This window comes from Lemur catta, chromosome 5 (assembly GCF_020740605.2).
Source record: "Lemur catta isolate mLemCat1 chromosome 5, mLemCat1.pri, whole genome shotgun sequence".
Classification (NCBI taxonomy): Eukaryota; Metazoa; Chordata; class Mammalia; order Primates; family Lemuridae; genus Lemur; species Lemur catta.
Window position 1 is genome coordinate 13,612,580 of NC_059132.1, and position 23,305 is coordinate 13,635,884.

Consider the following 23,305-nt stretch of genomic DNA (forward strand, 5'->3'; position numbering starts at 1 on the left):
TGATGGATTTCCTGAATTACGTGTTTAGCCATGCCACTTTATTAAAATCTATGGGTCTCCTGTATAACTAAATCGTGGGCACGTAATTTGAGAGCTCAGTAAAGGTTGTCTTGACAAAAGTGTGCATGAAAATGCTACTTTATAGTGCATTTCATGTCATAGCATTATTACTTGGTGGCACATTAATGAGATCCTCAGTGACAACAAAACAGGAAGATAAAAAGGGCATGATTTAAAACAGCCTTGAGTTAAGGTCAAATTGGGGGTCAAAATGATTCTTCCTCTAATTGAGGTGATTGTTAGTGGTACCAAAATATATCAGTATTTGTTATAGGTAGTGTTTAGTTTTAATTATTTTTTCACACTCATTAAAAAATTGTCATAAATATTTTTCTCTGTAATACACTTGAACTAATTTATTTAAGCCTTTTGGTAGTGTGACTTATGACCAGCTGGGCATTATTAGTATGGGCTTTTAAAAGCGTGAAATCTTAGCTTTGGGTAATTTATTACCAGCCTTATCCAGTTAGATAGCTATAGTATCAGTTTCTTTGAGACTGAGTTCTCTGGACTGTAAGCTGTAAGCTATGCTGTACCTTTCCAAAGTAAAGTTTAGAAAAAGGAACGTCAACCACCAAACTTATTTATTTTCTTCTTGAGAGAAGGCATGGGCTCTGATATAACTGGAGTGGGGAAAGAGGTTGTGTGGGATAAAAGGATTGTTTCTGGAATTAATTATAGATGCTTTTATTCTCCATTATTGTCATAACAGTTAAGAGTTAATTGAGGTTTAATGAAATTAGCTCAGGTGTGTTGCAGGTTAACATGTTTAAGAATTCTTGCTCACTAAGTAGGTTTTTGTTGGGAAGGGAAAGACTTTTTCCTAAGGCTGTTGGCACAGATCCTTAGCTTTTCAAACACATAGTCGTGGTTAGTAATATTAATCTGGATGTATTGGGTTATGAAAATTCTCTTATCAACATTGAGTAAGATACAGTCGTCAGATGCTTTTTGTGACAGATTTGAGCTTTTCATGACAGATTTATGTACATTGACAATGTTGTGCAAACATCACACAATGCCTTGACCCTTTCTAAATATCAGCCAGCCTTAGTAAAAAAAAAAAAAAAGGACTTTTAAAAAAATCTTTTTGACCCTTTGAGATACTGTACTTTGTTTTTACCTCTGGAACCATCTCTCATGTACACAAATTTTTGTGTGTCTATCAAGAAAAGCTTTCTTATTAGGTAGATAACCTTTTTGAAGATATTTGGGAAATTTTTGCAAGAGACTATAGAATATGGAAATGGCTTAATTCACCTTATAAAATTTGTGTTATCTATTGTTTTGGAATCATTTGTACAAAGTATCTTCCTCTGGCATACCTTGCCTAGAATTTAGTTTTTGAGTTTCAGCTATTTAGGCTGTTTTTTATTAATGCCTAATTTTAATGAAGACAGGTATATCATAGAAGTTATACAAGATTATTTAACAGTTCTCTCCAAGTTTCCATGCTTCTAGAATTTCCCATTGTTTTGACATTTTTAAACATATTCTGTATGGTTCTCAGCCTTGTTATGATGACATTGTGATGCTGGGGTAAGGCTTTAGCTCCTGGCAATTGCTAAGGAATTAAATCTCTTATGATTTTTTAAAATAAGAAATATATGAGGAAACCCAATAAAATTATATTAATTGAAGACAGCCAACAACCTTCTTTGTTCACCTCTATAATGAAAGTGTGGTCATGTACAAAGTACATCTCACTTTCTGGGTGTGTCATTTATTCTGTACATTCAGTAATATCCCAAGAGAACTGAACCTGGTGGTCACTAGTTACCAGGTGTACAGGAGGATAATTGAATGCTGGACATTCATTTCTTTCAGAATGTCTTGGGAACATCATGGAGTTCTTTTATATATCCATTTATAGCAGCCTTAAAGACACCTACTCGATGAGTAACAATAGTTTTTGAATAACATCTACCATTTATCCAGTATTTATTATATAACAGGTACTGTGGCAAGTGAATAGGTTCTTGCATTTAATCCTCAACAACCCCATGAGGTGGATAATATCTCTACTTTATAGACAAAGAAATTGAAGTCCAGAGAAATTAAATAACTTATTCAACATCACATAGCTTGTAAATGGCAGTCAGAACTTAAACCCAGGGCTATAATAAAGAATGCTAGTTTCTCCCCCCCCCCCAGTTTCATTTTAAAAAATTATGGTAAAACATACAACGTAAAACTTGCCATTTTTACTATTTTTAAGTGTACAATTCAGTGGCATTAATTATATTCACAGTATTAAACAACTATCACCACTATTTATTTCCAAAATTTTTCATCACTCCAAACAGAAACTGGTTCCATTAAGCTGTCTCTCCCTGCTCTCCCTGCTCTCCCCTCCTCCCAATCCTTAGTAAACACTAATCTATTATGCTTTTTATCTCTATGAATTTGCCTATTCTAGATACCTCATGTAAGTGGAATCATATATTTGTCCTTTTGTGGTTTATTTCACTTAACATAATGTCTCGCAGGTTCATCCATGCTGTAGCATATATCAGTACTTTATCCTTTTTATGGCTGAATAATCCATGTATGTATATACCACATTTTGCCATCTGATGATGGACGTTCGGATTGTTTCCACATTTTGGTGTGAATAATGCAGCTGTGAACTTTGTTATACAAGGGTCTGTTTTGAGTCCCTGTTTTCAGTTCTTTTGGCTCTATACCTAGGAATGGAATTGCTGGGTCATATGGTAATTAATTCTATGTTTATCTTTCTGAGGAAGTGCCAAACCATTTCTGTGGTGGCTGTACCACTTTACACTGTCACCAGCAATTAATGAGGATTTCAGTTTCTCCACATCTTCACCAACACTTGTTATGTTCTATTTTTTAAATTGTAGCAATTCTGGTGGGTGTGAAGTGGGTGTCTCAGTGTGGTTTTGATTTGCATTTCCCTCATCAGTGGTGGTGTTGAGCCTCTTTTCTTGTGCTTGATGGCCATTTATGTATCTTTGGAGAAATGTCTATTCAAGTCCTTTGACGATTTTTTTAACTGGGTGGTTTGGATTTTTTTTTTTTTGAGTTGTAGTTCTTTATATATTCTGGATATTAAACTCTTATCAGATACATGATTTGTAAATGTTTTCTCCCATTCTGTGGGTTGTCTTTTCACTATCTTAATGATAGCCTTTGATACGTTTGTAATTTTAACGAAGTCTAGTTAATCTGTTTTTCCTTTTGTTGCTTGTGCTTCTAGTTTTAGTTTTAAATATATAATTAACCCTTCACTGATGGATTAAAAAATAGATCTGTAGCCAATAATTCACAAATCTTGTAACGTTTGTTTTCTCAACTAGGAATGTTAAACTTTTATTTCCTCTTTCGTATCTGGTTATTAGCAGTAAAATGGTTTTTAAAAGTTGACAAAAGTAATCCATAAACCCTCTTCCATTTGTTAATCAAGAGATGATGGTTGTATTTTGGGGGCAAGCATTTTACAATTAACAAGCATTGAGTACCAACAGTATGCCCAACATTGTATTGGTCATGTGGTTCCAAAAAGAGGAATCATGATTCTGTTTCTTGAGTATGTCAAAATTCTTTTTTAGGAAAGCATAATACGCACATAGGAACAACTATAAAGCACTATTTAAACAGATAATACCATAGTATAACTGCAAGTGCTGAAGGAATAAAGAAAACAAAGTGATCTTAGTAGCCCAGGGTTGGTCAGGCTTCTTCTTTTTTTTTTTTTTTTTTTTTATGAGACAGAGTCTTGGTCTGTTGCCCTGGCTAGAGTATCATGAAATCATCATAGCTCACAGCAACCTCAAACTCCTGGCCTCAAGTGATCCTCCTGCCTCAGCCTCCGAAGTAGCTGGGACTACAGGTGCACGCCACCACGTCTGGCTAATTTTTCTGTTTTTTGTAGAGATGGACTCTCGCTCTTGCTCAGGCTGGTCTTGAACTCCTGGTCTCAAGCAGTCTTGTCTCGGCCTCCTAGAATGCTAGGATTATAAGCATGAGCCGCCGTACCAGGCCAGGGTTGGTCAGATTTGAAAGTGATCAGGATAAACTAGTTTTTAAAAGACATGTTCTTTGTAGACTGGTGGAGAGTACATATGAGATGGAGGAATGGTTATGAACTAAGGCTTGAAAGTAGTTGTAAATAATACATGCATTGGTAGTGGTTAGTAAGGTGGCTGCCTTGGCTGGAGCAGACTGTATGGCAGGAAGTGATGGAGGGACTGGACAGGTAGTGAGTACGATGTTACTACAGGTTCTGGAGAAGAGCTCATCATCTGACATCTGATGAAAAGGGTATACTGACTGCTGTGATTAATTCACTGAATATTAGTTGAACCACTATTATATATACTCATTACTGGGATTACAACAGAGGGAACAAAGTCTCTGCTCTCAAAGGAATTTACAATCTAGCACTTTGGTCCCTTGACCGGCAACATTTGGCATCACCTAGGTGCATATTAGAAATGCAGAATCTCAGGCCCCACCTCAAACTTAATGAATCAGAATCTGCATTTTAACAAGATTCTCAAGCGATTCCTATGCACATTAAAGTTTGAGAAGCAGTGGTACAGGATTGCTTAAAGTGGAAAGAAACTAAAATGAGGAACCCATTAGGGAAAAAAAATGGCATGAGTTGGTGATTTATCAGATGTAGGGATACAGAAGAGAACAAAATAAAATAATTCCTTATTTGTGACCCTCAGTGACCAGGAATATTGAAGTAGCTTGACAGGTTTTGGGGAATAAGAAAGATATCTGGGGAAAGCCCTAGTTCAGCATGCATTGTATGTTAAGGTGTAGATGACAAGAATTTTTAAGTGGAGACATCATTTAGATCTGGAACTCCTAGATGTTTAGGATTATGAATATGGATTTTGGAATCAGCTGCGGGAGGTTGACTGAAGGTATAAAAGTGAATGACTGGTAGAAGCAGGTGAAAGAGGAGGGAAGTACTAAGGATTGTACTAAGAAGTGAATCATGAGCGTTTCAGAGAGGGTGGATAAATGAGAGAAACCACCTCTAATCAGGCCTGACACATTAGTAGCTACTTAGTATATTGAATTTTGTTGAATTATTTGGAAACAGGAAAACAGTTCTCTCTGCCTGTGAACCTTATAGATCTGATTGTATTTGAACATATCATTCTTATAATTTCAGAAAATAATTTGGTTTAGTAACTTTTCATTCTAGTTGTGTTGTTTGCAGAAATTCTAGCTGTAGGTTGTTACGTGTGTCCTAAAACAAGGTAGACTTCTTGGGCCTCCAACCCCAGAATATACCAAGAGCCCTTTTGAGGTTGGTGTGGTTCAGGACAAACACATTCCCTGCAAGACTTTCTTCATCAGGAGTGTCATATGCCCCTCTTTCTTATGTATTTTCAGTGTCCCATATGTTACTTCTACATGTCATCTAACTGGGCTGTTTATCGAATTTCCTTATGCTTCTATTCTTTCGGTTGCGCCTATAGTAAAGAATGAAGCAAAATCGAGCATCAAAAGGACTAAAGATTAAGTCTTTTATCCATAGTGTGACAATGTAAGTAAAAATTATTCATGTTTTCTGGGTTGGTGAGCTCTGGGGCTTTATGAAAGGGATACATAAAATTTCATACCACTTTGGAAAGAGACTTACACTGTGAAATAGGCATTTACTTCATGTAAAGCAGAGGGTGGCTGATTTTATTAGGAGGAGTAGGGTTGTGGGGAGAGGAACAAAAAGAAAATGGGTAGCAAGAAGGTGTAGGTTGGAAATACATTAGTACTCTGGGTGGGCAGGTATGGGAGCCAAATCCTCTTTGGGAAGAGATTCTGCATTAGAGTTTACATAAAAAACTGACAGGAGCTGGGCGTGGTGGCTCATGCCTGTAATCCTAGCACTCTGGGAGGCCAAGGCGGGCGGATCGTTTGAGCTCAGGAGTTTGAGACCAGCCTGAGCAAGAGCGAGACCCCATCTCTACTAAAAATAGAAAGAAATGATCTGGACAGCTAAAATTATAGATATAGAAAAAAATTAGCCAGGCATGGTGGTACATGCCTGTAGTCCCAGCTACTCGGGAGACTGAGGCAGAAGGATTGCTTGAGCCCAGGAGTTTGAGGTTGCTGTGAGCTAGGCTGACACCACGGCACTCTAGCCCGGGCAACAGAGTGAGACTCTGTCTCAAAAAAAAAAAAAAAAAAATTAATTGGATATGATGACCAATTTGCTGATATAGTGGTTCTCATTTTTCCTTACTGCAGACCACGTGAATGGTTATCTCCATTTTGTGGGCCACTGTACCTGATTCTTCCTGCCATCTCTCACCATTCCTCCCAGCTTTTCAGTTTCTGATTATCTTATAGTACTAGGATGCCAGCAGGCTCCTCTTGTTTCACTGGTAGTTCAAGGGCCATAGGCTGAGACTTTACTAATGCATATATACTTAAAGATGCCTGTGTGTTGGCCAAAAACAGTCAGCACATATCGTTTTGCATCAGCTACTTTGATGTATAGTCAGCAAGAATCACGTTTGGTTTTTAATATATCCATAAATTGAGCTGAAGTGGTTAGATATTGCTGAGTATACAGTGGGTGTTGTAGTGGCATATTTTTGCATCTTTGCAATAAAACTTTTAGAAGTTTCCATTATAGCCCTGTTTTCTGAAATGGAATTTTCATTGAAGTTAGACATCTAAGAAAAATGAAATATTTACATGTAAAAGTCATTTCCAGTGAATTTTACTTGACCACGGGGTCTTAGTGATATACATTTGCTCAAAATTTGATTAAGTAATGAATTAGTAGCTAAGTAATGAATTAGTGACTTTGGGGCTTTTCTGATTGAATTCTTACCCTCACAGGAAAATGTTTAGATAATTTTTTTGCATTTATTATATTATATTGGCTTTAGGTATAAGCAGAGTCAGACTGTTTCTTTGTATTCTTCAGATAGTTTCCATGCTCATAGACTATGTGACAAAAATATCAACAGGGCAGAGTAATAAATATTAATAGTCCAGTTCATTTAGTTATGAATCTGCCTTCAACCCAAGTCAAACACCTTATTTCTAAGGTGTTAAGATATGTCTTCCTGAAACTTTTAAAGATAGCCAGTCACTATTATTCTAATTCCCCACTTGAAGCTAGCTATAATTAGAGATATAAATAAGGCCTGCTCTATGATATCAAGTAGCTTATGGTCTGCTGCAGGAACCATACATCTAAATAAAACTTAGGTAAAGTTTTAAAAGTCTCTACAGCAATGAAAACAGTATTATAAAAGTTCAAGGAATAGTGGAGAGCAGGGTCAGAAATCTTCAGTGAAGAGGTGGTGTAAGAAATTGGTCTTGGCTGGGTGCGGTGGCTCACGCCTGTAATCCCAGCACTTTGGGAGGCCGAGGTGGGAGGGTAGCTTGAGGCTAGGAGTTTGAGACCAGCCTGAAGGAAGAGCAGACCCTGTCTCAAAAAACAAACAAACAAACAAAGAAGTTGGTCTTGCCCGGCACAGTGGTTCGCACCTATAGTACCAGCTACTCCGGAAGCTGAGATGGGAGGATCACTTAATGTCAGGAGTTTGAGCCTGGGCAACACGTGAGACCTTGTCTCTAAAAAGAAAAATGAAAAAAAATTAGCAGGGTATGGTGGTGCGCACCTGTAGTCTCAGCTACTTGGGAGGCTAAGGCAGGAGGATCACCTGAGCCCGGGAATTTGAGGTAGCAGTAAGCTATGATTGCACCATTGCACTCCAGCCTGGGTGACAGAGGGAGACCCTGTTTCTTTATAAAAGAAGGCGACAGTGTTCTTCTCAAAAGGGGAGTAAAGAAAAGAAAAGGCAGAAGAGCATTCTGTATGCAGAGGAGATTACTTATACAGAGATGTGAAAAAACATGGCGTTTTGGGGGATTGTTAAGAAGCTTGAGAGTGGATAGGTGAAATTTGAAGTTATTAAGATATGTTGTCAGCTTTGGAAAGGTGTAATTACCATAATCAGTAGACTGAGTTGTAAGACAATATTATAGGTGATACTAGCTGAGTGGTTTAAAAAGTTGTTTTTTGTGCTTCTAACAATAAATTATTCCCATGTCATGCTGCATTTAGCAAGGTTATCTTATACAAAATTCTGATGTGTACTAGGTTGTCATAGTCTAACAGATTTTTATTCTATAATTTTAATGCTCCAATGAACATTTCCTTTGAATGACATGTCAACACTCAAAAAATTTTGGATTTGGGAGCATTTCAGGTTTTGGATTTTCAGATTAGGAATGTTCAACTGATATATATTCTACAAATATTCAAAATCTGAAAAATTCCAAAATCCGAAACAGTTCTGGGGCCAAGTATTTTTAATAAAGGGTAGTCAGTCTGTATTATCACAGTTTAAACATAAGAAATGTGTTTAACTTTTTTACATGCACATGTATGTGTTTGTCACAGATCAGTCTGTCTCTTAGGTCTCAAGTTTTCTGGCATATGTAATGAGTTGGGCTAAGATTCTGTAGACCTGCTTGGGTTTTACTGTTGTAATGAGAAAAGGCCTACGTTAGCTATGGTATTTTGGGCTGTATTTCTTCAATTGTTGAAAGGAGTTAATGGATTAGATCTTTACCAAGATTACCTCTAGTTCTTTTTTCAAACCTTTTTAATGATAATTTTCAAATATATTGAAAAGTTGAAAGACTGTAGTACAGCAAAAACTTGAATACCCCTCATCTAGATTAAACAAATAATATTTTGTCATATTTCCTTTATATATTATATAGTTTTTTCTAACTTTGTTTTGTTAAATCATTCTTGTGCAGTATTGGAAAATCTATCTCAAATTATAAAGTGGTGATTGTCCCCAGGGCTAAATTGTAGGAGATTACAATAAAAGTGTTCCCTCTGCACTTGTAATAGCAGCATATGGTCATTTGGAACCACCTCCTGGTTTTATAGCTGATAAAAGGAGCAGAGACATTCTTGCTTCCTAAAGTGTCTCACTTAGAAGTGGAGGAGGAGGAAACCTATCGTGGTCCCATAATACAGAGTTTCATTATTATAGCTTGTGATTTTTCTGACAGTCACTGATCAATTTCTGCCCTGGATAGAGTTACCTGGAAATAATAATTTTAACTTGATGGCGATTAAAAAGCTTTTGGGCCTTTGATCATTGTTGTGTTGCCAAAAACTAACATGCAGGGCTTGTTGAACAACCCCTGCTGTGAATCTGGCTCTTGTTGCTCTGGGTTTGTGATGGTTGTATCACATCACAGAGACATCTCTCTTCCTAAAGTGTATGTTGTTTTTAAATTCTCGTAATTTTGAAGTTAAAAGTTCAGGTGTGCCTCTACATTTACCAGGTAGGACATGGTGAAAAGGAATTTGAGAAACAATAAAATGGTACCCAATGCTTCTGGAGTGAATATTGATTAAAACACAAGCTGTAACAAGAACTCTGAGAATGGGAAGAATTGCTTATCTGTTATTGAATGAAATGAAATGTAATAGTGTTAGAAGCAAGAAGGAGACTATCTTCTGCATTGGATAGGTCATAGGGGTAGGAAACAGGTTCTTGTATGTATTTTTGTTTTCAATATATCAACACTAAATGTACTGACTAGAACTTATAATGTAACCTGCATTAAGCAAGCAAATGACTGAAAAAATAACTGTCTTCTGTAATAGGTGATTCTTAAGCATTTTAAGAAGGGAATAATCAATAGGGACAGAATTTACACTTGAATGGTAAAGGTAGGCTTTTCAGTTTGGTACTAGGATGAACACTAAAAGTCTTATGTGTAGGAAGTTTCACAGTTGACAGAGAGGGAGGAAAGAAGTTTTCAGATAAAATGTTGAGGGAGATTAAAGAAAAGATGTAGGATAAAATTCAGTTTCCACTGAGAAGCAATTCTAATTTAGTAATAAGTAGGAAGTATAAAACACATTGGCAGGTTATTTTTATAGCAAAATCTTAGGGAAATACTATACAATTTTAATTAATAGGAAAATAGTTATTAATGATGTCTTTGCATTTACTCTTGATACAGTCTAAAATCTTATTTTATCCTTGCTAAATTAAATCAATACCTTCTTAGAAGTTCAGACTAGAGCACTTATAAGATTACTTTTGCCTTCTAGGTAACAAAAGAGAAACATTAAAGCTTTGATTCCATAAATACACACACACATATATATAATATGTACACTATATAAACATATAACATACATACAATATACACATATATACATTATGATGGCCTCTTTCACTGTTTTATATGAGAACTTATTTAGGACTAATCCTTTCTTACAATATTTATAGTCATTTTTTAGACCCTTTAGAAACTTTTTGTGAAAAAAATCAGAAAAATGTCCAAAAGTATATTTAAGAAAAAAGTAAAGTACATTTATCCTGCCACCTAACATAAACATTGTTGTGTACATCCTTTCAGACTGGAGGATGGGGTGTGAGAGAGAGAAAGAGCAAAAATGGGATTTCATGTTCAGAGAAATGTAATGTATTTATTGAGATCATTGCAGCTGTGGTTTCTTGAGTTTGACTTTACTGATGTTTTAGATTTGGGAATGTAATAAGAATGTCATTGTTAGCTTTTCATTTTAGGATGTATTGTCATTATATTTTCAAAAGTCGACCTTGCTATCTATTTTAAAAGTTAGGAATTAGTAGAATTGATGTTGACATTGTAATGATGTGAGAGATTCATATCCCTGGACTTAATTTGAGGAAATGCAGTGTAAATGAGAGCAAAGGGAATAAATACCCAGCTAGTAATAGGCAAGTTTCTCAAAGCTTTTATGAGGGCAGTTTGCAAGAATGTAGTAATTAATATTTCTTACTGTTATAGATAGTGTTTTCTTCTGACCAGTGTAGTTAAATAAGCTAAAAGTAAACCTTAGAATTTTCTAAAGATGGCAGCCATAGATGCAATTTAAAAGAATTAAGTGGCATCCAAGATATTTTTCTCTTTACCCATGAATCTAACCCCTAGGCAATACAGTTTTTAGTAGTTTTTCTGTTACTTTAATTTTTGCATAAAATATCATTTTCTTTTAACCTGGTAGAGAGAATTTGACATTGGAATACCATTCTGTTTTATGGATTTTGTGGCAAAATCTTGGACAAGCCAAAATATCAGTATGTTTAATGGTTCTGTTGAACCTACTTTTTGGTTATTAAGAAGACTTTTGACTGCACTTAGAAACCCTTTAAAGGAGAAGGACTTGACCAATGCATATAACTCCAAGTAAAGTATGTTTAAACACATTTTTGTCAGGCTCTTAACATTAGAATTCCTTAATCAAAGGAAACTTTTCAGATAGAAGAGGGAAACCACCTTGAATAAAGAGTCTTCCAGATTCCTAGTGTCTTTCTTGGGAAACAGTTAGTACTTCCCTTGGCAGTGGGCTCAGGACAGGCACCAACGTGCTTTCTGTAATTGGTGTATGCTGCCTGGGAGATAGTTTATTGTTTGGTCACTTTAGTGCCAACGTTCTTTACTTGGCAGGGACAGAGCATGCAGTCCTGCTCCCCATTATGTACGGAGGCAGAGAGAAAGAGCTCTGGCCCCCTTGGCATCATGTCTTCAGTGCCAGCAGCTTCCTGATTCTGTCCTCAAGCACCAGGACACCAATTTAAAGAAAAAAAAGATCAGTGCCAACTCACTGTGCCATCCTAAGCATGGGTTCACATCTTTGAAACCTCATAGAGCCATAGACCTCACATTGATTGATAATGGGGTTTCATTTTGGGAGGGTAGGCAAAAGTCCAGGTCCATATTGAACATTTATTCAAGTAACTCCTATAGCCATGAGGCAGAGGAACGCTACTGGCCAAGAATATGAACCTTGGAATCAGTCTGGAATTGAATCCCTGGTGTACCATTTAGCTGTGTGATCTTTGAGAAATATCTATTTTTAATTTAACATACATTTGTGTACTATTTTTTGCATGATAGGCAGATACTGTACTAATTGAGAAATATTACCTCATTAAATCCTTCTAATAATTCTGTGAAAATAGATATTACCGTTATCTCCCTTATCTTCCTCCCCATCCCCACCCAGTTTACCTCCCTGTGTTTGTTTCCAGAGTCACTTGTACCTCTTACATTGGGGACTGTCTGTATTCTTAATTTGACTGTACTTGCTTTTACCAGTGACCTTTATACTTTCAGATGTTTTTGTGTTACTCATTAGTATCCTTTTCTTTCATGTTGAAAAACTCCTTTTAGTATTTCTTGTAAGATAGGTCTGGTGTCAATGAAGTCCCTCAGCTTTTGTTTGTCTGGGAAAGTCTTTATCTCTCCTTCATTTCTGAAGAACAGCTTTGCTGGGTATGATATTCTTGGTTAGCAGGGTTTTTTCCCCCTTCTTTAAACACTTTGGATATATCATCCCACTCTCTTCTGGACTGAGGTTTCTGCTGAGAAGTCTGCTGCTAGCCGTATTGGAAACTCCCTCACATGTTATTTGCTTGTTTCTCTTGCTGCTTTCAGAATCCTCTCTTTGTCTCTGATTTTTTACATTTTGATTTTGAAGTCTTTGGGTAGTCTTGTTTGGATTAAATATGAGTGGAGACCTTTGATCTTCCTATACCTAGAACCATTTGATTAAATTCCTGATAGGAACCTTCTTTATCCCTAAATACCTTAGTGGCTATTTCCTAAGAACAAGGACATTCTTTTTCATAAGCATAATACAATTATTAAAATCAAGAAGTAGATATTGATGTGCTAATATTTACTCCACAGACCTTATTCAGATTTCATCATTATCTCCACTAATATTCAAAGAAAGTTATCCAGGATCATGCATTAGTTATATCACTTTAGTCTGCCCTTTTTTTTTTTTTTTTGAGACAGAGTCTCACTCTGTTGCCCAGGCTAGAGTGCCATGGTGTCAGCCTAGCTCACAGCAACCTCAGACTCCTGGGCTCAGGCAATCCTGCTGCCTCAGCCTCCCGAGTAGCTGGGGACTACAGGCATGTGCCACCATGCCCGGCTAATTTTTTCTGTATATATTTTTAGTTGTCCAGCTAATTTCTTTCTTTCTTTCTTTCTTTTTTTTTTTTAGTAGAGACGAGGTTTCGTGCTTGCTCAGGCTGATCTTGAACTCCTGAGCTCAAACGATCCGCCCGCCTCGGCCTCCCAGAGTGCTAGGATTACAGGCTTGAGCCACCACGCTCGGTCCTTAGTCTGCTTTGATCTCAAACAGTTCCTGAGTCTTTTTTTCTTTTCATAACCTTTGAATTTGAAGAAGTACAGGCCAGTTAGTTTTCAGAGTGTTCATCAATTTGAATGTTTAGATTCCTCATGATTGCACAGGAATATTACAGAAGTATGATTATGTCCTTCTTGGTGCAGCATGTCAGGAGTCACATAGTGTCTGTTTTTCCCATTATTGGTGATTAGGGGGCCTGCTAACTTTCTTCATTATAAAGTTACTATTTTTCCTAATGCAAATGATAAGTAGCTTATGAGAAGATTTAAGTCTATGTAAATATCCTGTTTCTTAACAAACACTAGTTTTAGCATCCATTGATAATTCTTACTTGCCACAGCTATTTATAATAATGGTTGCCAAATGGTGATTTTCTAATTAATTCTGTCATGTCCTTTATAATTATTAATTGGCATTTTTAAATGTATTGAACAGCTTTCTCATCTCCTCCATTCATTTACTTAATGATGTTGGTATGAACTTATTATTTTCTTTTTTATTCAGTGGGGTATAATCTGTTAAGTATTATTTATTTTGATGATCAAATTGTACTAGATTGGCTAGTGGGATCCCTTCCAAGCTGGCCCCTGTGTTCTTATGACATGCTTCATTATTCTTTGAGCACTTGTTTGCTTTCTGCCGTAACAAGATGTTCTAAGCTCATCTAATATTTTACCTGTCCATGCCCTGGACTCAGCCAAGGATCCCTTGTTCTTTTAGTGGAGAGTGGTATTTAGAAACTAAGATCTCTAGTTTAGGCAAGATCACACTTGCTTGGTGCTGTTGGAGTGCCATTACCTCTAGGTTTTCTCAGTTGTAAGAGTTAGGACACACACACACACATATACACACACACACACTCTTACATGTATATACCACATCTACATCTTTTTTATATATATTAAAAACAAACTGATTTCATACTCATATCTCTAATTCCAGTCTAAAACTACAGGGTTCGTTCGCACTTTCCTCTCTCTGTATTTATAACTGTCTTCTCCAACAGAAACCTGGCTCCCAATTTCCATAATATATTTACTTGTGTGTTCAATCTGAGAATATACATAGTTTCAGAATTGCAAATTCATATCATTTTGAAAAACAAAACTACCATCGAGTTCAATATTTGTTTATAGTTCTTTTTTTCTTTACTGAGGGTAAAATTACTGAAAAAATTACTGTGTTCAAAATTTGGGTTAGGTCCAGCACCCCTTTAGTGTTGGAGTTAGGTCCAACACCCCTTTTATTCCTTTGAAATACAGTTAGATTCATTTGTTTCTATTTGTTTCCTATTTTAGTTTCTCCCTCTTGTTGATTTTTTTTTTTTTTTGAGTATGTGAAATGTTAACATACTTCCGTGTATTCCTTGGCCTTAGGATGCTTCATCAACCTTTACCTACTTAGGATGTATCTGTATCTATATATCTATATAGTGGTTATGCATAAGTAGTTTTAGATGTGGCATTTGGTATACAGTCTCCTTACTTTATAATTATACCATCATTCACAGTAATAACTATGCTCTAAGATTTTGAACATCTTATAGAACTTCTGTTTTGAAGTGAGGCTACAATGTTTCCATTGTAAGATTGTATACGGTGCCTTTCTACATCAGTACAGATGTTAATATTTAAATGATTAAATGGTGTTTAAATTATCATCTAGCTCCAACATGTCTAACCAAAAGTTTTGAGTTTCCAAAGAATAGTAACCTTTCTTTTTGCTTAATTGTGCCATGAAGTATACAGATACTTAGAATGTGCTTTTTGATTATTGAATATTATCGCTATAGGATCTCTCTGTCTGTCTGTCTCTCTCTCTTTAAACATCAACAAGAATTCCTTAGCTCTTAGCTGTCTTCTTCCTCATCTTAGCGGGGGAAGCTTTCAGTGTTTCTTCATTGAGTATGATGTTACATGTGGGTTTTCATGAAGATCCTTTATTATGTTGAGGAATTTTCTTTTATCCCTAGTTTTATGAGTGTTTTTATCATGAAAGAGTGTTGGGTTTTGTGAGATATTTTTTTCTACATTAATTGAGGTGATTATGTAGGTTTTTTTCTTTTACCCCTTCGTCTATTAATGTGACAGATTACATTGATTTTTCTTATGTTCTTGCATTCTTGGGAAAAATCCCACTTGGTTGTGATGTATAATCTTTTTAATGTGCTGTTTGTTGGATTCAGTTTGCTGGTATTTTGTGGAGGACTTTTTTTTGCACCTATGTTAATGGATATTGGTCTATACTTGTGTTGTCTTTCTCTGTCTTTTGTATCAGGGTAATGTTGGCCTCATACAGTGAGTTAGGAAGTGTTCCCTACTCTTCTGTTTTTTGAAAGAGTTTGAGAGTGATTGATGTTAATTCTTTCAAATATTTGCTAGAATTCACCAGTGAAGCTATCTGGTCTTGGGCTTTTCTTTGTTGAGAAGATTTTGATTTCTGACTAAATTTCTTATTATAGATCTGTTTAGATTTTCTATTTTTTCTTGAGTCAGTTTTGATAATTTGTGTTTCTAGGAATTTGTCCATTTCATCTAGATCATCTAATTTGGTGGTGTACAACTATTGATGGTATTCCCTTATAATGGTTTTGTTTCTGTAAGATTGGTAGTAATGTCCCCACTTTTATTTCTGATTTTGCTTATTTGTGCCTTCTTTCTTTTTCCCCAGTCTAACTAAAGGTCCTTCCATTTTGTTGAATCTGTTGTTTTTTTATTCTCTGTTTTATTTATCTCTGCTCTAATTTTTATCCGTTAGCTTTTGGATTTAGTTTGCTGCTCTTTTTGGTCCCTTAAAAGGTGTAAAGTTCGGTTATTAAGATTTTTTTTTTTTTTTTTAATGTAGGTGTTTACAGTTTTAAATTTCCCTTTGAGCACTGCTTTCACGGCATCCCATAAGTTTTTGTATGTTGTGCTTTGTTTCTATTCTACTCAAAGTATTTTCTCTTTTCCCTTGTGATTTGTTATTTGATCCATTCATTGTATGAGTGTGTTAATTTCAATATAATTGTGAATATTTAAGTTTTCGTTCTGTTAATTGATTTCTAGCTTCTTTGATGTGGTCATAGAAGATACTTTGTATGATTTCATTCTTTTGAAGTTTATTGAAACTTGTTTTGTGATCTAATATATAATCTCTCCTGGAGAATTTCCGTGTGCACTTAAGAAGAATATGTATTCTGCTGTTGTTGGGTGGAGTATTCTATATGTCTGTTAGGTCTAGTTGGTTTATAGTGTTGTTCCAGTCCTCTATTTCCTTGATATTCTGTCTAGATATTTTATCCATTATTGAAAGTGAGATATTGAAGTTTCCAAATGTTATTGTAGAACTATATCTCCCTTCATTTCAGTCAATGTTTGCTTCGTATATTCTGGGGTTTTATTAGGTATACATGTGTTTATTATTATATGAATTGACCCTTTCATTGTAAAATGTCCTTTTTTATCTTAAGTAAAAATTTTTGTCTTAAATTCCATTTTTTCTGTTATAGATACACCCACTCTAGCTCTCTTTCAGTTACTGTTTGCATGGTATATATTTTTTTCCATCCTTTTGCTTTCAACTTACTTGTTTTTGCAACTAAAGTCTGCCTTTTGTGGGCAGCTTAGTTGGATCATAGTTTTTTGTTCATTTTGCCCATCATTTCTTGTAATTACTAATAAGGTATGGATTTATATATGCCATTTGCTGTTTTTTGCTATATGTCTTACTCCTTTTCCCCTCTATTCCTCCATTACTGCCTTCATTTTGTATTAAATAGACATTCTCTGGTATAACATTTTCATTCCTTTGTCATTTCTTTTACTGTTTTTTTTTAATTGTTTTCTTAGTGATTGCCCAAGGCATTATAATTAACATCTTAATTTATAATAATCTAGTTCTGATCGACACTAATCTATTGGTTGGTTTAATTTCAATAGCGTATAAAAGCTTCTGTATATTTCCATTCCCTCCCCCTTCATTATTGTCATTCAGATTATATCTTTTATATGTGTGTGCCTGTAAACACACTTATAATTATTGCTTTATGCAATTGTCTTTTAAATAGGAGGGGAAAATTACAAAGAAAAATACGTATGTGCTATCTTTTATATTTACCTATGTAGTTACCTTTATCAGTGTTCTTTATTTCTTCATGTATATTTGAGTTACTGTCTAGTATCCTTGTATTTCAACCTGAAGGACTCCCTTTATTATTTTTTGTATGGCTGGTCTAGCAACAAAGGCTCTTGGTTTTTGCTTACCTAGAAATGTTTTAATTTCTTCTTTATTTTCAAAGGGTAACTTTTTGTTATTTTTAGAATTCTTGGTTAACATCCTTTTCCTTTTCATCACGTTGAATATGTTATCCCAGTGCCTTCTGGCCTCCATGGATTCTCATGAGAAATCAGCTGTTAATATTTTTTAGGATGCCTTATATGTAATGAGTTGCTTCTTAACTGCTTTCATGATTCTCTCTTTGTCTTTGTCTTTCAACAGTTTGATTATGATGTGTCTAGGTGGAGAACTCTGAATTTTTTGAGCTTCTTTCATTTATTGCATTATGTTTTTCATGAAATTTGAGAAGCTTTTGGCCATTATTTCTTCTACTACTCTTTGTGTCCCTTTCTCTCTCTTCTAGGGCACCCGTTACATGTATATTGGTATGCTTGTTGGTGCCCCACTGTCAAGATCGCTTGAGACTATTATTTTCATTATTGTTCCTCAGATTGTATCTTCTCAGTTGACCTATCTTGAAGTCACTGATTTTTTTCTTCTGCCTGCTCAAATGTGCTATTGAGCCTCTGCAGTGGATTTTTCATTTCAGTTATTATACTTTTAAACTCTATAATTAAAAAAAATAATTTCTATCCCTTTATTAAGGCTTAGTTCTCATTCTTTTAGTTCTTTACACATGGTTTCCTCTAGTTCTTCGAACATATTTAAAATAGCTGGTTTAAAGTCTGTCCATTGGGATTCCTCAGTGACAGTTTCCGTTATCTTTCTTTCTTATGTGTATCTTATTTCTTTGCATGTCTCAATAATTGATTGAAAACTGGACATTTAAGATAATACGGCAGGTCTGGAAATCAAACCCTTCCTTCCTTAGGGTTTGTTCTTACTGCTGCTTTTTGTTTATTTACTGACTTTCTTAAACTAACTCTGTCAAGTCTTTATTTATTGGGTGTGGCCACTGAAATCTTTGCTTGGTGCTCAGCCAGTGATTGGACAGAGACAGGTTTTCCTTAAAAGCCTGGAACTAGTAAGTCTTGCATGTTTAGCTGAGTGGCCCTGTGTTCATATTGGGGCATACCTTCAAAATTCAGGCAGTTTACAACTCTACCTTGGCCTTCACTTCCTGCTTGTGTAGTCTTAACATCAGTTAGGAGTGAAAGCTTAGGACTTTTTTTGATATTTCCTGAACATATACACAGTCATGGGTATGCACACAGCCCTATGCGTGTGTTTGGCTTTTTAGATGCCCTGGAATATGTCAGCATTTCTGGACATCTCCTTCCCCAGCTTGGATTGGCTTCTTAAGTTTGACCTGAACATTTTACTGTCTCACGCAGGTGCGATGTTAATCACTGCTGGTTATTTTTGGCAAGTGCCCCTGGGGAGAAGGATGTTTACACTGGGAAAGCTCTCAGTAAAGTCAAATAAAGATCAAGCCTTATTAGTGGTATTTTCCAGAGAACTTGCAGGTAGGCCAAATAATGACAATTTTCTGGAAATGGGGCTTTGAAAAAGCTCCAGTCCTGTTCTGACCCCTCCTGTGGGCTGTTGGCTTTCACTGTGATTGCTGTGTCTTGTTTTTGAAGGCCAGCCTGGAGCTGGGGAGAGGAGGCTGGGTATAGAGCATGTTAAAATCCTACAATATTCACTGTGTTCATCAAGATTCTGCTGTTTTTCTTGAATGAGAAAAGAAAAAGTAAATGTTCCCCATATTGTTGCAAGCCTCTGGTTAATTCCCAGAGTACTGAAGAAGTTTTTGTTTTGTTTTTAAGACAGAGCCTTGCTCTGTTGCCTGGGCTAGAGTGCCGTGGCATCAGCCTAGCTCACCAAACTCCTAGGCTCAAGCAATCCTCCTGCCTCAGCCTCCCAAGTAGCTGGGACTACAGGTGCACATCACCACACCCAGCTAATTTTTTCTGTTTTTAGTAGAGATGGGGTCTTGCTCTTGCTCAGGCTGGTCTCAAACTCCTGAGCTCAAAGGATCCTCCTACCGCGGCCTCCCAGAGTGCTACCCAGCCTCCTGAAGAACTTTATTTTGACAGTTCCTGCCAGTGTTATCATTGTACTTATGGAGGAGAGGATTATTGAAAGTTCTTATTGCACCTTTCCTGATGATATTACTAAATTGTATTTTAAGGAGATTTGATTAATAATTTTATATATCTTTTCTGTTTATTCATGTTGTTAACCCTTTCTGATATTCCAGATTCCTTTGTGTAGATTCACTTGTCCATCTGTTAATATTTTCCTTCTGCCTGAAGGGCTTTAATATTTCCTGTGGTGCAGGTGTGCAGGGGATGAATTCCTTCAGCTTTTGTATGGCTGACAAGGTCTTTATTTCATCTTTGCATCTATGTTTATGAGACATAGTGGTCTCTAGTTTTCTTGTAATTGTCTTGCTTTGTTACCAGTACAATTCTGGCCTCATAAATTGAGTTGGGAAGTATTTCCTTCTCTTTTGTTTTCTAAAAGTGATTGTAAGGAGTTGGTATCATTTCTTCCATAGATATGATTCTATATGTAGAATTATATATCTGTAATTTGCATTTGATATAAATTTATAGATATGTAAAATTATCTATAGATATATCTATAAATCTATATAGATATATACTTCTATGTAGATGTATAGATTTATAGATATCTGTAGATCTATAAATATATGTCAGTATATTTCCATTTATAGATATATAGGTTTAATTTTATATATAATAGAATTCAGTCATGAAATAATATGGGCCTGGAGTTTTATTTGTTATGACTTTTTAAAGGTGAATTAATTTTCTGTAGTAGATATAGAGCTAGTCAGGTTATTCTTTTCTTCCTGGGTGAATACTCCTTTATTATCTCTTTAATCTGTAGGTTATATAATGATATCACCTCTTTCCTGATATTTGTACTTTTTGTCTCTCTTTTTTTTTTTTTTTGTGGCCATATGGCTAGAAGTTTATGGTTTTTATTGATAGTTTTTAAAGAATCAGCTTTTCGTTTTATTGATTTTTCTGTTTTCAGTTTTTTGGGTTTCTGCTCTTTATTATTACTATTTTCTTTCCTAAGCTTGCTTTGAGTTTAATTTGTTCTTTTAGAGTCTTGAGGTAGAAGCCTACGTTATTGATTTGAGACTTCTCTGATGCAGGCATTTTAATGCTATAATTTTCTGCCTAAGCAGTGCTTTTTAGTAACATCCTTAAAATTTTAGTGTATTGTATTTTTGTTTTAATTACATGTGTATTAATTTCTGATTATTTGTGTATTTCCTAGATACGTTTATGTTACTGATTTCTAATTTAATTATGTTGTGGTCATAGAACATACTTTGTATGATTTCTATTCTTTTAAGGTTTGGCCCAATGTATGCTCTGTCTTGGTGGACAGTCTGTTTGCATTTGGTAAGAATGTATATTTTCTTGTTGGGTGGAGTGTCCTATCAATATACTTTAGGTCAAGTTGATTGATAATGTTCATGTCTCTTGTATTCTTGCTGACTTTCTATATCCTTGTTTTACCAGTTGATGGAGAAATATTGAGATATCCAAGTATAATTGTGGGATGGTCTGTTTCTTCTTTAATTCTATCAGTTTTTGCTTGATGCATTTTAAGGCCCTGTTGTTAGGTGCATACACATTTATTATTGCTATAGCTTCTTGGTGAATTGATTCTTTTTTTTTTAAATACTGTTTTATTTTATACTCGTATGAAAAAACTGGCTATCCTATCATGTTTACATACCTACTGATACTGGAAACAGAATTCAATAACAAACCATATTTATATTTTATAAAGAACACACAAACATTAAAACACTGGTTATAGAAAGCAGAGTTGGGTGAAAAATCATTAGCTGTAATTTTCATTTTCATTAAAGAGCAGCACCCTCTGAGAAGAATCAAATCAATTAATAATATTCACCTATACTGCAAAATAATATGTACAAAGGAAAGTTAGTCATTGTACTGTTTTTGTTACTTTTACTAAGCCATTTTATCTTCCTCACACTCAATGCAAAGAAATAAAGCATAATCTGAAGAAAAATATGTCCTTATGATTATTCTCAGTAAAAAGAGTCTGCTTCATTCTGCAGACCTGGGCATACTGTACAATAGGGAACACTCAGTGGCTCAAGTGGATCAATGAACCATTTTGATTCTGATCCACTGAATAGAACCTTATCCATATCTGGTGACTAGGCTAACTCCATGGGAGCTGTGATAGACTGAACCAATTTTGTGGTATCCCCAGATCTAACTAAATAAGAAAAGACCCTATATGAGAAAATATATAATTGATATGTCTATAAATTATATCGATAGGCTCTTTCTTCAGTAGAAGGTGGAAAGGGGGACCTTTCTTGAGCACGTGGATAAAAGTATTACTGTGGTCTAATGACTGCTGGATTGATATTATGTTGCTATAATGAAGATAAGGTACACCTGGAAACCACTGTCAGATTAAGAAACTTCCACAACTCATGTCACTTCCTTAAATAATGGAGGAAGTTCCTTTTCTAGGCTGACAATTAGTCCTGTATTGGCATTGCCACTGGCTATGAAACTCATCACCAAAGGTAAATGATTAAATTGAACCACCTGGTAGGTGTTATAGTAACAGATGATACTTTTATTTTTTGAAAGTCCAAGTTTGCTTCCTTGGTCTGTTGCAAAGGCAAAAGTAGATAAGAAACCAGGTCTCAAAGCATGTTCTGGAGCATTATCATTGGCCACTTTAATAACAGGTACTCCATCTCTATCTGACACAACAGTAGCATGGAGTCCTTCAGCACATGGTAACTTTTTATACAGGAATTGCTTTAGGTCATCTGCCATGATGAACCCCTTTCTCCTGCAGGATCAATCTCCATGCCTGGGTTTCTGGCCTGCCCAGTTCTCTCTGCTGTCACTTCAGGGACAGCTTCAAAGACAGTCTCCTCAGCAAGCCGCTGTCACATGATTCATGACCTCCTGGAAGCTCCGAATTGACTCTTTTATCATTATCATTTATCTTTGGAGTGATTCCTTTTTCTGAAGTCTACTATGTTTGATATTAATATAACCATTTAAACTTTTTTTCCATTAGTGTTTATATAATACTATTCCTCGTCCTTTTATTTTTCACCTCTATATTCAGCATATTGACAGGGGTTTCTTGTCAACAGCATATAGTTGAGTCTTTATAAAAAAATGCAGCATCACAATATTTTTTGATTTGTTTAAGCCATTTATACTTAATATAATGATTGATATGGTTGGATTTAGGTGTGACTTTTTTTATGTGTTTTCTGTTTATCCCCTCTGGCTTTTGTTTCTTTGTTTTCTACTTCCTGTCTTCATTTGGATTGTTTGAAAGCTTTTTAATATTCTGTTTTAGGTTTCTGGTGGCATTTTTGCTATACCTCCGTATTATTTTTTATGCTTGCCCTGAGCATTACAGTATACATACTTCAGCTTTCATAGTCTGCCTAAAGTCAGCATTTTACCATTTTAAGTAAATTACAGAAGGCTTATAAATATATAGGCCTTCTATGTTTCCTTCTTTATATTATAATTGTTTGTATGTCATCTACATAGTTTGAAAATTCTACTACATAGTATTGTTACTTTTGGTTTTAACAGTCATACATAATTTAAGGAACTTGAGAAAATTAATGTTTTATTTTCCTGTATATTTAGCACTTTTCCTGCTCTTCCTTCATTCCCGAAATTCCCAGTTTCTTGTGGTATTATTTTCCATCAGTCTCCAGAACTTCCTTTAAATTTTTTTGTTTGTTTTGCAGGTTTTCTGGCAACAAATTCCCTTAGTTTTCCATCATTTGTGAGTGTCTTTATTGTGTTGTCCTACCTGAGA

General features: G+C 35.4%; 2 protein-coding genes and 1 non-coding gene across 4 annotated transcripts in view; 2 read left to right on the forward strand and 1 right to left on the reverse strand.

Moving 5' to 3' along the window:
- The window catches only part of UBTD2 (ubiquitin domain containing 2), a 55,998-nt gene that overhangs the window by 1,316 nt on the left and 31,377 nt on the right, over nucleotides 1-23,305 (forward strand). The window lies entirely within an intron of this gene.
- LOC123639054 lies at nucleotides 11,519-11,660 on the forward strand. The gene has a single exon (XR_006735621.1). It is a non-coding gene; the product is annotated as a small nucleolar RNA SNORA57 (small nucleolar RNA).
- On the reverse strand, nucleotides 21,751-22,287 carry LOC123637959 (ragulator complex protein LAMTOR3-like). The gene has a single exon (XM_045551175.1). The coding sequence runs from the start codon at nucleotides 22,285-22,287 to the stop codon at nucleotides 21,931-21,933; it is 357 nt and encodes a 118-aa protein (XP_045407131.1). The 3' UTR covers nucleotides 21,751-21,930.